General features: G+C 41.4%; 2 protein-coding genes across 3 annotated transcripts in view; one reads left to right on the top strand and one right to left on the bottom strand.

Moving 5' to 3' along the window:
• slc66a1 (solute carrier family 66 member 1) overlaps positions 1-16,222 on the top strand; it is a 514,023-nt gene that overhangs the window by 147,869 nt on the left and 349,932 nt on the right. The window lies entirely within an intron of this gene.
• The window catches only part of tafa5l (TAFA chemokine like family member 5, like), a 63,375-nt gene that overhangs the window by 45,647 nt on the left and 1,506 nt on the right, over positions 1-16,222 (bottom strand). For both annotated transcript variants that reach the window (XM_061057669.1, XM_061057668.1), the window contains exon 1: positions 16,215-16,222. This exon is cut by the window's right edge. In XM_061057669.1, the coding sequence (XP_060913652.1) occupies positions 16,215-16,222 (8 nt within the window). The remainder of the gene's footprint in view (positions 1-16,214) is intronic.

Below are 16,222 nucleotides of genomic sequence, written 5' to 3' on the forward strand. Positions count from 1 at the left end.
GAGGCGCTGCTTGTCAACAGGCAAGGTAGGCAACTGCTTGGGAACCCTGATCAGTATGGGGGACCCTGAGGGCTCACAAACTTAAACCAAAGCAGTGTCCCAAATGTGCAAAGCTTTTAATGACTTTAGTAAACCTCCCTAAGGGGGGCCCATCTGACAGCAATCACTCTTGTTGCCAAGCGTTGAACGCATTATTGCTGTGAAAAGTCAACAGTCAAAGTCAACAAAGAAAAATGGAAAGTAATTGTCCATCTTTACCGTCGTTAGGAGAGAGGGCCCCCAAATTGACTTTGGCCAAGGGCCCAACCAGACTCTAGAATCGCCACTGAAAATAATGTCCCAGCAGCTTCAGGTGTTTTTTTGGGTGAAGCTTTGGGAAGAAGACTCGGGAATCTGGGTTTAATTTTTTTATTGTTAGTTGAAACATTTAACTTTTTACCAAAGCATGGTCCACTAGATAAAATAATGTGACTTAGTTGACATGACATTGGCTGCCAGGCTCTGTGCTCATTCAACAGACCAATTTTCAAGCAGAGTTTAGCTCTACTGAGACGGCAAATGGACAGAATCTCTTATGCTGATGATTACCTTGCTATGAAATCACCATGGTGTGTGTGTGTGTGTGCTATTCTTATACCTCTTTCCAAGCAAAGAGAATTACTTTAGAGTTCTCCAGGCATTACAAATTGATGGATGACTCCCGGGGCAGGAGCCTGTGGTTTTGCAAGTTTTTTAAGTATCAAGTTTGTCAGAATGTAATCTCTAAATTAATTACACAGAGCGGAGAAACATACAATTCACCAGGGTGTTTCAGCTCCAAATGGACTGCTGGGGAGGGGAAAGATAATACATAAATAAATGTTCTTCATCTTGACTTTATCACGTCAGGGGAGTTAAAAGAGTTGATAAAACACTTTTCAAACTTTTGACTTTGCAGATTGCGTGATGAAATGAACAAGATTCCAATTTTAATGGGCTTGGATGAATTAATTTAAGATTTTATTTGAATGTCTAGAAGCGAGAGCTGCTTGGAATTCTACATATATATAAAAAAGTAAACCTGTGTCAGAAAGAAGAAATTAGCTTTGTGCCTAGAATTGTAGATGTAGCTTGTGCACAGATTGAATGATATATTCTAATGAATCACAATGAAAACTGAGCAAACAAAAAAGTACTGTAACAATGATGTTTTTAATGCTTGGATCCATTAAATGAAACCTCTTTGTGGCCTTTTGTTGCTGACAATTTGATTGAACACTTATTGTTAAGGCAGCAGCTTTGTTTGGGTAAATTATTTGAGAAACCAAAGGGAACATTTTTAATTGTCTCTTTATTTAGGGCTTCCTGGTGTGTTTGAGAAGAAACTACTTACTGTAAATTGGCACATGCTTTAAAGATAAACAAGCTTTAATCACAGTAAATTGCTTGAGGGTGTCTGATGTTTTAAAAAACCTATTTGGAAGAACAAACGTGGCATTATATGAAGATGACACATTTCCCTTGTCACCTTTGTCATCTAAAATCAAAGGGAGGTTTGTTGCAGCCTCAAAGCAGAACCAAAAGACGAATCAATAACCTGCTGAACCAAGGCTGAGCAACCATAATATGTGAGAGTACATCAGAGCTAACTCAGCTTGAAATCAGCACATTTCTTAATAAGGACAATATAAATGTCATTTAAAGATCTTATCACAACTTACTGACTCTGGGTCGAACAATACAGCAGAGAGAAAGTTTCAGGAAACTAGTAATGATGTGGAAAAAGTAACACACTTTCTCCCTTCTCTTCTTTATTGAATGGACAGCTGCCAGTGAAACGCATTCAGGCCGACACTGAAATAAAATTAGCTCAGCGAGTACAGAGAGGAGCGTGTGTGCTGCAGTACCTGTAAGGTCAATCGCCTTTATACTGCTGTTTCTTGTTCTTCTCGACACCCTCAAAGGTTCATTAAGTGAGCCGCTAACTGCTCAACGGCTTCAAATGGCTGTAATAATGGCAAAGGTTGTAAGGGGTTGTTGATCAACACAAATGACCTCCTTAAGTGTGGAGACTTCCAAGTTTCCGAGTAAGACATCTTGGAAATATTCCAGATGATGATAACCACTGATTACTTTGATTCTGTGACCTTTCTGTAACTTTCTATAAGCTACATCATCGGTCAAAATGTCCTCTTGGCAGAAATAAATATTGGCCCCCCCTTTACTGAAAACTCCAAATGTCCGTGCAATGAAAATATAAAATAATCTTGATGCACATCAGCTACGGTGAAGGTTAAACCAAGGAGTAAATCATGTCGGTCGGACTAAAGCTTCTGCGGTCGAATTGGATTTAACTGGAGCAAAAGCCAAAGCCCCTCCAAAGACTGTAAGAGAGGACCAAACTTTTTTATGGAAAAGTGCTTTATTTAAGGCATCTACATCAGTTTTATCTCTGGTTCTTTTTGTTTTGGAGTGCAGAGAGAAAACCTTCAAACACTGAACACAATGGGCCAGATCGACTAAGATTGGATTGCGCTCACTAAAAAGAATTGCACAGAAATAGCCCCTGTAATCTGCCACGTTTTAGAACCCTATCCACAAAAGAATTTGCAGTGATGATATGCCGTCGCTAACAACAACCACGAAGTTGTCCTGCTCCGCACAGACTGCTCTTGTTTTATCGTGTTAATGTGCACAGAGCTGCACTCGCTGATGGAGCTGTTTTGTCCACAAAGGCGATGAGCTAGGAGGGGAGGGGGAACTCTTTCAGAAGTTTATTTTGATGCCACACTTGAAAAATGTAAAATAACTTTCAGTGTCTAGATCAAAGCTTCCTCTGTAAATGAGGAAACTTGGTCGGGGTGGGGGTGGGGGTGGGGGGGTATGTGTGACGACTCATATCCTCATGTGTAACGGCTCCAAACCTCCCTGAACATGAAGTGTCGAGTCACTGACAGCCCTTGAATATATTAATCAAAGTAATATCAACAGACTTTAACAGATACGTTAATTTAAAGTCATAAAAAGGCCAAATTGTTTCCCTGATCACTGGAAAGTTTGGATGAGACATCGCTTATAAATACTGCGTCACAGTAACTACCTGCTGAGTGCAATGTGCTGTGTTTATTCATTTATTTGAGTGGACAGAGAGAGAAAAAACAGAGATAAGGACAAATTGCACCAATTTAATACACGGGTATCAATGACGTTAAATAGCATCAGTGTAACTGCCTCTGGCAATTATGGCTGGACTCTGTGGATGAGATGGTATTTGTAACAATTCCTATTTGAATAGGAAGAAGGCAAATTTGCACAGAATCTTTGAATATTCCTTAATTTACATAGAGGCAAATGAGAAAGGCGCATCCAGGACATTACCTGCTTGGCAGCGCAGTTTGTGAGCAGTTTTACGCACATTTCATTCTTTGAGTGTGCTTTGTGGATTCCACACTCTGTTTCTCTCATTACACAGGTTTAACACCCGCTAAAGCAGCACAATCCTTTTGTCTATCTGGCCCTAAGAAATCTGACTAAAATCGAGCCAAGCACCTTGAAACAAGCTGAGCTAAGGTTGGTTGCAGCTCAGCTTACAGCGCCCTATGAAATCTTGATTCACAAACTGGAGTTACTCTCAAGTGCTTTTTAAATAATAATCTATAGGTGAGATAAACAAGCCATCCTCCCACAGTCGAAAAAAAAGAACATGCTTGTTAGGTTATTTGGTGACTCTAACTTGTCCATAGGTGTGAATGTGAGTGTGGCTGGTTGTTTGTCTCTATATGTTAGCCCTGTGATTGACTGCCGACAGTCCAGGGTGTAACCCCGCTTTTCGCCCAATGACAGCTTGAATCGGCTCCAGCCGCCCAAATGGGGAAAAGGGTATAGATAATGGATGGATGGATGGAGGAATGTTTTATCTAAATACAAGATATGTCCAGCTCTAGGAATGTTAAAGCTTACATAAAACAAGATAAAAAACTGTTCTTGGCCAATTATCCAGAAAGCAGATTACACTTCAAGCTTTTCCTTTAACACCCTTCTCATTGAAGTTGACTTTGATCTGGATGTGTTATATCCCTCAACAAATCAAGGAATCAAATGACAGCAATTCAGGTTACTTTCAGGCTCTGATGCCCGCTTTGCCTGGTCGGTAAACTCAACAAGGTGAAACCATTTTCATTTTCTCTGCTCTATAAGTTTTCCTCGAATTGTTCACTACCTCAACAATGTGGCCTTCAGGGCCCGTAAGCTTAAAGGAGACCCATAAGTCCTTATGTTCTGACATATGGTTACAGTTTAGGATGTTAATATTAGAGGTTTTAACAATGTGGTCAAAATATTTAAGCATAATCCCTTTTGGTTTCAAAAGCTCAGACTTTAGACGAGCTGACATCAGCTTCTGTATCCAGTCATCCGCTCCGGGCACAGCAGCACATTAAGTGCACGGATAACCCTCCACATCAGTCTGTCTAGGAACGTTTCTGGCCGCTCCACTCAGGACTATACTCTTGGAGTTTCAAGCTGTACTCACTGAGGTTACTGGTAATGTCCCTCCTCGCAGGCTTCTGTACGGCTGACCAATCGGAGGAAAGTGGGATAAAGACGCTTGTTTTAGACGGAGGCTGAACTCAGGAAGGTCAGAGTATGTGCATATGGGTTTTTTAAAACAGTGAATCATGCAAAGCTTCTATAAAGGGACATCAGAATTAAATATAGTAGTATTTTTTTTACTGTCAGTGATATTCTTTTGCCACGCTAAGGAGACATCTGCAGGTATGTGGCGGCCGCACTTTGTCTTTCACACTGATAAGATTGGGGCACTTTTACATAAGAAAATTACCTAGAGCCTTCTTGTGACTCATAAAAAGTAATCACCTCTAGGAAGAGCAGCTATGCACATTTTATTTCATACCATCAGACTCTCTGCCTGCACCCACCCACCACTCAGCCCACCCTCCTGTCTCCTTTTTGCTGAGACGAGTCCGTGCACACTTGGTGGTTGCTCGGAGGACAGAGGTGCCATCACATATCAGTGCTCTGTGCCATGTTTCAACACTGAACAGATGAATAGGCTTCATGTTATGAGCCTGAAGGAGGAGAATAGTAAGTCGGATGGGGGAGTTAAAGTAGCGAGTTGTGTGGGTGGGGAGCGTGTGTGTGTGTGTGTGTGGGGGGGGGGGGGGGGCTTTGCAAAGTGCCCAAAGCCACGGCCAGTGCTCCATCACACATACAGGAGTTAATTCATGTGACAGGGGGGTTTCTGTCACTCAGCAACGTGAAGACACTTGACCTCGTCTCTATTTCACATGATGAAGTGCGCGCACGGCGGTGGCGGCGGTGAGCGTACAGAATGAAGGATGGCACCAGGCTGCTGTCCAGGCTCTGGATCCCGTCAGGAAAAACGTCTAGAACAGGAAGGTGATACAGAGCCCGAGAGAGACGGAGACTCATTCCTCTCAGTACTGACTGGCAGCGTGATGACCTTATCAGTGCATCACAACACTAGAACAAGTGCACAGCAGCAGCACATACACTCACGGGGGGGGGTGGGGGGGGGGTTCAAACACACACAGCTTAAAGCAAAGACGTGACTCTGTGTTCTTCATATCAGCGCTTTGATCAGACGCTGTGCAGATCACCGAAGTACAGCAGCAGAAATATCTTAATACCTTGCCTGAAATACACTGCACACTCGCTCTCTCAATGTTTCTTGACTCAACGTGCGTCACTGCAGGGCTCAGAACATGTGTGCGCAGTGAGGTTATTAAACTCTGGATGCTGGTTGACCCTGGCAACGCGCGGTGAACACAGACAAAAACAACCAATTATCATCTCTCCTGTAAACACTGAGGAAAAACTATTTAGAGGGTTATAATTATCAATAAAGCGCTCACTGCATTTAGGCGTCTCTTTTGTTTTATTTGTGTCTTTAATTAAGGCGATGCAGACACATAAGTAGCTAGTCCTATGTGACAAAAAAAAAACACAACTCCCTTTATCTGATCTAACAGACAAACACATCAGACACAGCTCGGCACCGCTCCCGTACAACTGAAACCAGATTGGGAGCTGTGAGAAAGGCTCTGTTTCTCCTCGGGGAATTTGCCATAAAATTATATGACAGGCTGCAGTGAATGAACTATGACAAGGATTCCATTTCCATATTAAAACAATCTTCCTTTATAGATTGTAATTACTTGCGGGCCCGCTAAAGATAGAAGCCGGGTTTTAACAATGTTTTATTGCAAAGAGCACCCCTTCAAACTATACCGTCCAACCGTATTTATGAAAAATTCCACTTCTTGTAAAGCTGGTCCTGTTGATTATTCACGACAATATGCATTGTATTCGGTATAATTCCCCATAAACACACAGCTATAGCGCAGTGCTGCTCCATGCTGGCTTGGCTTTAACACCCTGGCATTGAATCTAACCGTTGTTTCCCCCCCCCCATGAGAGAGCCAATCACACACTCTAATCACGACACTGGCAAACAATAATAAGTCAGCCTGATTATCTCCATTCCTTTGTATGCTCCCGTCTTGAAAGAAGAGCCGTTATCAAGGAAGAAAATGGGGCTGCCAGTTTAGAGAGCATGACAATCATATTAACACACGTCAAATCAGATATGTGTTCAACCGATCATTCATGGGAGATTTAAAACATTGTGTGAGACCACATGAATATTAATAGCCCAGGTAATCAGGCACAATTGATTTGCAGAGGCAGCAGTTATCAATTGTTAAAATATGATGAGCAGTCACTACCCCCCCCCCCCCCCCCCCCCTCCCCCATACAGTTCCACCACAAATCTTCATCTTTCAGTGACCTCACAATGCTTAGATTTATTCTTTTCTCTTGACGCATTATGATTATCATAGCTATCGATTCTGGAGTAATTGAACAGTTCAAAATGACTCATTTCAGTGATGCATTCAAATACAGGCCAAAACTGGGAAATTGAGGGATCAGCATTTTGCTTAAAGACATTTTGAAGATGTCAGGAGCAGAAATCAAACCGCAAACTAACGTTTTATTGATGACCGCCCGTCTGCCCGATGCTCACATGGGAGAACAGCCAATGCAAAATGGTGAAATAAAATAGTGTGTCACTTTGTCGAACAAACAGTCCAAATTGCCACATAATTCAAATTTTGCACTAAAAAAGCAGCAAATCCTCTCGAGTCAAAAGTGTATACCAGAGAATGATCTTCTTGTAAGAACCAAACAAACAAACAAACAGCAGTAAGTGCTGAAGAGGTAAGTGCTTTCTTGCGTTCAAGAAATGTCTCTTGTTGGATACAAACAAGGTTCAAGAGTGCTTCAGATATCTTTCTGACGATGCAGTTTAATTTACTATTTAAATAACGCTTTTTTGACTTTAACATCAACCTGCCTTAATCCAAAAGGTTTAAATACTGTAGGTAACTGGAGAAAACTTAACTGAACACTTAATGAAGCCTAAATAATAATGTTTAGTTTGGGGTGCTGCTGGATGAGCAGTTAGGTGTTGCCCCATGTACGGAGGCTGTAGTCCTCTAAGCTGGTCCACCAGGTTCAAGTCCGACCTGCATCTCCTTTCCCGCATGTTATGCCCCACTCTCTCTCCCCACTGTCCTACTCTATCCACTGTTTTCCCACCATTTTTGAGGGCACTTTTTATGCCTTTATCGAGCGAGAGTACAGTGGACAGAGTCAGGATTTGGGGAGAGAGAGAGAGAGCGGGGAAAGATATGTGAAAAAGGAACCAAAGGTCGACCGCCTTCCAGAGCTTCAGCCTCTGTACATGGGGCACTCACACCAACCACTAGATGACCGGCTTCCCCTCAAAATTAAATCTTCAAAACATAAGAGTAATAATCATGTTTAATTTGTTTGTTATATGATGTTATGTGGATGCGAGGATCAGAACCTTAAAGCATGTTGATATCTGCCTAGGTGAACATATCAGCAGGGTTGAAAACCTATGCTGTAACACAACCTGTAATTAAATGTTCCTCTCTTTTCTCTTTCTAATATCTGTCTCACTACATTAGACGTTTTTCTCTGAATGAGGAAATGCTGACTCAGACAATGGTGTTGCCGTTTAAACCATTCAATCTTTTTTTTAGCATGTTACTCCATGCCAAAGCATTTCCTTTTAATTCTGTCAGAACAGCAGCTCTGCAGGGACATCATAATGATGGCCGATGTTTTCTGGTCTCTTAATACGAATACTGATGCTGCTGTATTTGTAATGTTTTCATCTGTTGGTGTCTAAAAGGAGTTCAACATTTCCATTTGAACTTTTTTTTTTTGTGAATGAAGCGCTCCCACAGAAAGAGGGAAAAAAAAACCTTATGAAACCATTTAGAGAGGCAGAATAAATAAATGTTTTAAATGAGCAACACTCATGAACAGGTGGTATTCATCAGGTGTAAACGAGTGATCAAAGGCAGGTGTTTGCAGTTAAACAGGTGAACTGACTCCGATGGAAGACTCAAATGAGCAAATCTTGAAAATCAGAGAGAGACGTGAAGGATGAAATTTAAGCCTTCAACGAATGATTATTTGTAAGAGATTATATTTCGTTATTGAATAATCTTCTGATTATCTTTACAATCAATCCCTGCTTAGTCTTTGTACACAACAATGTCACACAATTCAAAACCTGCTTATTTCCTCAAGCTCCCAAAGCATTCAGTTTACCAGCATTTATGACAACAAAAGGGAGCTTATCCTCACAATTTAGACGCTCTAGGGAGGTTTCTTTTATAGAATAACATTAATGAATTAATAAAGAAATAGTCCCACATTATTTCTCTGCAGAGTGACTAATCAGATTATTGACAAATTGTCCACTTGATGTTTGACATACAGGAATTTTTCTTTCTTTATGTGTTCATTTTGGTTTGTGTTCAACTATTTCCCACAACAAAAAACACTTGAAGGAATGATTGAATTTAACTTTTCTACAAAAACCTCTGACTCATTACTAGAGACTGATAATATCGTTGGATATTAGCACTATCGTAGCGGCTTATTCTTTTGCAGATATGTGCTGCTATAACTGGATTTATTCACCAGTCACATAGAATTTGATTTGAGTTTTACAGTTCTCTTTCCGGCTGTCACCAGCAGAGTGTCCTATATGGATTATAACACAGTAGCTCAGTCCGTAGGGACTTGGACAGGGAACCGGAGGGTCGCCGATGCGGACCGTAATATTGAAGTTGGTCTGGTTGCTGCTGAGGTGCCATTGAGCAAGGCACTGAACCCCCAACCGCTCAGGTGCGCTACCTGTGTAGCAGCCCCACACGTCCTGTTTGTGCAGGTGTGTATTTCGGGGCTATGTGTGAGAAGCGCATCTCTCAATAACTGTGAGCGTAAACCAGAATTTCCCTCAGGAATTAATAAAAAATAAAAAAATGGCAAATTACAACAAGCATCATCACTCCCAAGAGTGTCAGGCGTTGACGAACGTACATGCACAGTTACTTTCCAGTTGAGTGACCGTCTTGTCTTCATTATTCTATAAATTGTTTAATTACTGCACTTGAGGGATCAATGCAATACATATGTGTATCTATCTACCTCAGACAGACTGAACATGGAAAAAGAAAGATATTGGCCGATATATCGGTAACAGATTTTTTCTCTCCCTAATATCGATATCGCCCCAAAAAAATCCCCCATCGGTCAGGCCCTACTTGGTAACTTTGTTAAGTTTGAAAGCTTGAAAATATTAATCAAAATGTCCATTTGAATTTCTGCCGTTACCTCGTTCTGTATTTTGAATTACATCTCTTGAACTCTCTGTGTTTTCCGAGGGTCAAGGAAAAGAATGACACACTATACAATCCCATCAACCATTCAGCTGATTCGTTTAGAATAAATTCATTGACCTTGTGAGAAGGCAATCACAGAATCTGTAGTCCAATTTATACATCTGTTTCATGCATGTTTGGCTTTAAAAGCTCAATCTTCTTGCTCATTAACTCAGACAACGGAGCAAAGGGCAAAACAGCTCGATCTGTACATCACTCCCATGAGAGGAGAAGAACAAAAAAAGCATAGAGTATCACATTATTCACCATTATTTCTCTCAAGATCTACTTTTCATTTTATTGATTTTAGATGTCAGCCCCTCTTTCGGCATGCTGAGGTTTGTTACCATTAACTTTGACACGATTTTGTTGTTCAGCAAAATATTATGAGGCTAATCATCTCAATGCTGCAAATAAAAAGCCTAATCTAAATGTGTTTATCTGGATTTACTCTCCACTGCTTTTTTTATGGCAGAGCTCCGACCTTATCTTCCCATCCTGCCCGTTCTGATCTCACAGCTCTCTGTGTTATTAACGACTCAGGACATCAAACAGCAATCTTATTGGACTGAGCATATGCTAGTCAAGGCAGCCACAGCCAAGTGCTTCTCATTACCTTAACACCATTTGACGCGTGCATTGCAGCAGGTAGCATGTAATAGGACACCAGGTGAGAGAGGCAGATGTTTGACTGACCCCATGCTATACGCTTCCTGACGCCGCCGTGATCTTCTGCCGCTAAACAAGTGGGGCAGCAGAGCATTGGAGGGAAACATGCGCTCTATATTAATGGGCCTGGTTTTAAAGGGAATATAGCTGCTTGATTTCACATGCTATTTGAATACTCTACAGTAGAACGATCAATATTTATGCTGGTGAACTACTCTCTGCTGAAGTCCAAGGACCTGTAATGGTGCTTAAGTATGCAATTTAATCTGAAGCTGCCAGAAATGAATCAGGAACGACAGAAAAGGGAAGTGTGGGAGCAGCCAGAGTGACTTCTGAAGATGATCGCTGTGTTATGCCATTACTGGATGAGGCTCATTTATCCACGAGCAGTACAAAAAGCACTATGTTGGCCTGGAGTCAGTCCACATTATAATGTTCAGAGGAGCAGCTCTTATATCCTGATGACAATACAGGTTGGACTTTCTGCTCTAAAAAGCTCTTGATGTATTCAAAAGTGTACCTGTGTTGTTTCCAAATGCAGAGGGGATTTTTTCAAGCTGCACAGTGCTCGATTTTTTTCTGCAATCCTGAACACCCAGTGGGGCTACAGCAGGGAGAGACAGAGACAAGCATAGCATCCCCACCAACTGAGAAGCAGGAAATGTGCTCTATTTGCCCAAATTTAATTCTTGTGTCAGGTGTGTGCACTACTTCACCCACAGGGAATGACAAATTGAAACTTCTCGTAGCAGCAGTAGGATGGCGCTCCCTTGGGAGGAAGCCCGACATAACACTGTTAGATTGTTTCCTTTCTCATTGGAGAGCAGGAGCGGCTACATATAGAGTTTGCTTACAACACATCACAGGACTTTTGGGTCTTTGCAGTACAATTCGTCTCAAAGTTAACGCTCTCTAACAATCAGCTTTGCCATTGTTTGACATTGCCGAGGGCTGCGTTAAAATAGAAAATATTCCCAGTACATGCATCCCCTGCTAGGACTGACACTGTAATTCAGGTCTGTTCTGCAACATGCCTCGTTCGGCACAGATGATGGAGGTGGCCTATGATGGATTTCTGTTGCAGTGATGCAGCACGGTCTGGGCTGCAGAGATATTATAATGTGGAGTACTCTCAGACAATTGGTTGTGGATGAACACAGGCTTGAGGCATAAAGAGTGATTGTGCAATATGCCTTGCAAAAGCAAACAGTGGCTCTGCTGAATGAAATGCAGAGAGGACAGTAAAGCCACGGTGACTCACTTCAAATTTCACTCAGATAGCCCTCCAGGATGCCCTCTTTTAATGCAAACACAGAGAAAATGGTAAGCAACAGAAGACTATTATGACCCCGTGTGTACTGTACAGTACTGTGTTTTTGTCTGAACTGCAGCTTTAGTATTCAAGAAGAGCCTTCTCAGAAAATCATCATCATGGCATCAGGCAAAAATAGAACAGGACAAAAGACTGAAGGCACATAACTACGATCATTTACACCATTCTGCCAATGATGAAGCAGTTTCAAGCCCGGAGCTTTCCGTAGAGAAAATAACAATGCAGGAAAACACTGAGCAGTGCACTACACTCAACCACAAGGGAGGTCAAAGCTGACGCCGGGAAAGAATTCATATTCAGGGAGCTATGAAATATGAGCTTTGTGTGCTGCCAAATTGATTTAGCTGTAAAAATTCTTTTCATTTTGTTCCATAAAGATGCTCATACTTTTACAGCTCCGCCGCCTATAGCAGCAGGCCTCAATGATTTGCTTAGAATTTACAACCAAGGTCATAATCAAAGCAGGGCTCCCTTTGCATGCCTAATGCTGCCTTGAAGAAGACCGGAATGGAAATCATCCTTTTCACTTGAAAAAGTCCGTAATTCTGTGCTACTCTGATTAGTTTAATGCTTGGATGGATAGGCCCTGCTCCCTGAGTTAAAAGAGAATACCAACTCAAGATTTTTAAATTCATCACTCTGTCGCCCCATGAAGATTTGCTATCTCCCCCGCAACAGCGGATTTGTTAAAGATGGATAAAGTCGTCGTATAGCATGCAGAATATTTTCAGTGAGTTTGAGAATGAAATTTGTAATACAGCACAACGCAAAGAGCAGACTGACTGAGTGAGATCGTCATCAATGGAGCTCTGTTTTGATTGTGGAGCTGGAGTGAATCATTTCAGGATTTAGCGGCACAGCCTGTAGACGTATCTCATGTCATTGCCATTGACAGCTTGAACTGCAAAGGCAGATTGTAGTTTCTGCATCTCGGCTTGGGGACACTGTTATTTGTGGGCAGAAGCGCTAATTGAATTATTCAAACAAATCAAAGTGACACGTTCATTATGACATGTGTCAAGTGTTGTAAAAGATGTGTTGCTGTTTGTTGCACTAATATGACACCATAACACTGTGGACTCTTTCTAGTCATGTGATTTATACAAGTCGTATGAAATATTAATAACATTAGCCCACTTCCTAAATCATTAATCAATGTTCATTAGGATCGTCAATAACTCAAAAACAATATGCAAAACGGGCTAGCTACTTATCATAGCATGTGATATCTAAGCAGACAAACAAAACAAGAGCCAACTATCAGAACCTTAAAGCTGCACTTCATAACTTTTTCCACTTGGGGCAGCAGAACATGGTGAACGCACAACTACTGGAATAATATCCATTCAAAAAGTTGTTCAAGTGCATCAAACAATTGGCTATTTACAAACTACCTTGATGCAGAGCATTAGCATTCATTAAGCAGTTTTTTCTGGTGAATGTAAATCCAATATCTAATTTAATGTTTTGGACTCGACCAACTCCCGAGAAAACCTCCGGCTCTGTAGATGCTGGATGTTAAACTTTCTTGAGAAGCTTAAACTGTTTATAAGGCGTCACCTCATTGGTTGGAGCTCTACCTTTTCAGAGCCTTGAGTTTGGCATTTTGACCGTGACTGTATTTTTAAACAACTGCACGCTTTTATTCAGATTTTATTCAATCACTGGTAGCACCTTGTAGAAGACTTAAAATTGTCTATTGAGACCATAAACTCACCAGTAAAATGTTGTCTGAAGATATTAAGAAAACTAAGTACGTAGTGACATATTCTGGTGGGGTTAAGTATGATACACTTATTTAATGGCCCACTTTTAGTCGTTTTAAAGAAGGCACTTCCATTTGGTAACACTTTTGAAACCAACCAGCCAATCTATCTGAGAATAAATAATTTTCAAGTTCTTCATTCGTCTCTGATGGTTAGGCCAACACTTATTGTTGTAGTGTGTTTGCACTGGATTTTCACATGTCAACCATACTGTATAGTGGAAAATAAATGTATTAACTATTATGTAACTGAGTGAAAGGTCGGTTACCAAGAACATTTTCAATTCATCTGTAATTTCAAGTTTCAACAGGCAGTTGATTTTAGCCAAAAAGCATTAGACAAAACATAATTTACTTTCAAAGGACCAAAAGGCAGACAAAGTTAATATCTAGCTTGTGATCACAGTAATGTATTACAAAAATGAGAAGGAAGAATTTTGATGTTCTTGTTCCAAGTTTAAATGTATTCGGGTCGTTTGAAATCTTTGAGCTGAGTTAGAGCAAAGGCCAACTGTCTGTCCACCTCCAACTTACAAATGTGGTTCAAAATGGTCCACCTCTCATTGTTACACACACACACACACACACACACACACACACACACACACACACACACACACACACACACACACACACACACACACACACACACACACACACACACACACACACACACACACACACACACACACACACACACACACACACACACACACACACACACACACACACACACACACACACACACACACACACACACACAGTCCCAAAGGTTTGAGGTTGACAAAGCGGGGAGGAGTTGCCATCGCTCTCTGACTGCACCACTGAACCGGAATGTGGTCCAGTGAGGAAATCCAGACATTTCCAAATTTATCGTTGAATAAACTGGCAACGTTGAGAGCGGCTGACAGGCCATTCATCGTGGCGGCTGCTGGCCCAATGGCGTGCGTGGACAGGGCCGCTGCGCTTTGATTTCCTGTCCTGACCGCCATGACAGATGGGTTACAGAGTGGGTGGAGGTGATGCAGCCTCTCACCACCACAAGGCTTCACCTCTCTGCCCACCATTCAAAAAACACTGGTTGCTGCTTTCAGGGCCCCCAGGGGCCGTGGGAGTGGAGCGAAAGAAAGGGGCTGCTCTTATAAAGTGATGGGTGATGTGACTTTAAATATTTGGGAGTGGTCTTAAATATTTAAAAAATCCTTTCAAATGAGAGTTATACTAGCTGATGAAATAACAAAATCAGTAGTGGTCAGAACTTCTGTAACGACCTGGCTGGTCAAAGCGACCACTTTCAAAGTGGATTTTAATAAGATTTGAAGATTACAAATATGGATTAAAAAGTATTCCATTCTTAAAATTCAGCTTAGAGCTGGGGTGATGAGTTAGTGACGTACAGGGAATGTCAAAGCTCAAATCTCATCCAGAGATTTTAAATATCAGGAGCCTCTGTTTAATCATGACACATCAAGGGTAGCAGAGTTCACAAGAGGCTGATTGAACGATTTTGTACTATGATGCATTAATGAGATCATTTTCATACAAAAATGAGTCAATAGTAAATAGCTTAGGGGAAGGGGAGGGCTGCTCTTTCTCCTCGGATAAGATGCGGTTCACGGTGCAGCAATAAGAGGACGGTGACAGCAGCATTTTGGGAGGAAAACACTGCAAATGAGAGGCAAAGGGAGCACATTTCAGCACACAGGCAGTTCATTTTTCACATCAGTGTCTACTTTTGTTCTCGGCAGGCTGCCAAACACATTGATGTAGGCACTATCCCTCCTCCACAGCAGTAATTACGCTGCTGGCCAGTGCTTGATTAAAAGATCTAATCTGCAAACTTTGTGTTCAACATCTCCCAACAAGATCCAGTGCTTTAAGCCTGTTTCTCTGTGTTGTTGCAACGCTGGAATCCAAATTTTTTTCATCATGGACAACAGCCAATGAAGTGCAGGGAAACATCCTTTTGCTTTCTATTCTGTGTCAGGGTGGAGGTGTAATTGCACCAGCAGATGTATTATTCAAGAGGAAAGCATGCCGTGGTTGAATATAGCCTTAACCCCAGTGAGTTTATAAAGCTCTGAAGGCAGAAGTCAGGCCCTTTTTTCAGTCTAAACTTGGAACTAAAACGAGCAAACCTTGTTGCTTCTCCACCTGAAGATCTGTTAGAGCTTCTCAAATTATCATTCGAGGGGGAGTGAGGAGCTAAGGTCAGAAACCTGACAAACATTAGGTTAGTTTAGCACAAATGTTTGAAATACTGAATACAAAATTCTCTGTTTTAATGATGCAAGAACTTTTTTTGGCCTCCTCATTATATTACAGGCATCTAGAAATATAAAAGATGATAGTGCAGTAATGAAAAATAAATGTAGCCTACATCAAGCTGTTTGGTATCATATACTCACTACACAAATATGATTATAGAGATATTAAATCAGATTACAAAAAATATCATAAGGTACAACAAGGTCACCATAAATTGACAAATAATGAGCAGAGGCACGTGAAGTCCCTGCAGGGGGGTTATTTTGGACATTATAGAGACTTCTCTACAGGCTCAGGGAACCTGACCACACCATGTGCAGCTGCATCACATTAAAAACCCCTTTGAGACAATGATGCTGCTGACAAAGTAATAAATAGCTCTAAGAGTCCTTACCCTCTCTG

This window comes from Labrus mixtus, chromosome 15, assembly GCF_963584025.1.
Source record: "Labrus mixtus chromosome 15, fLabMix1.1, whole genome shotgun sequence".
Taxonomy (NCBI): Eukaryota; Metazoa; Chordata; class Actinopteri; order Labriformes; family Labridae; genus Labrus; species Labrus mixtus.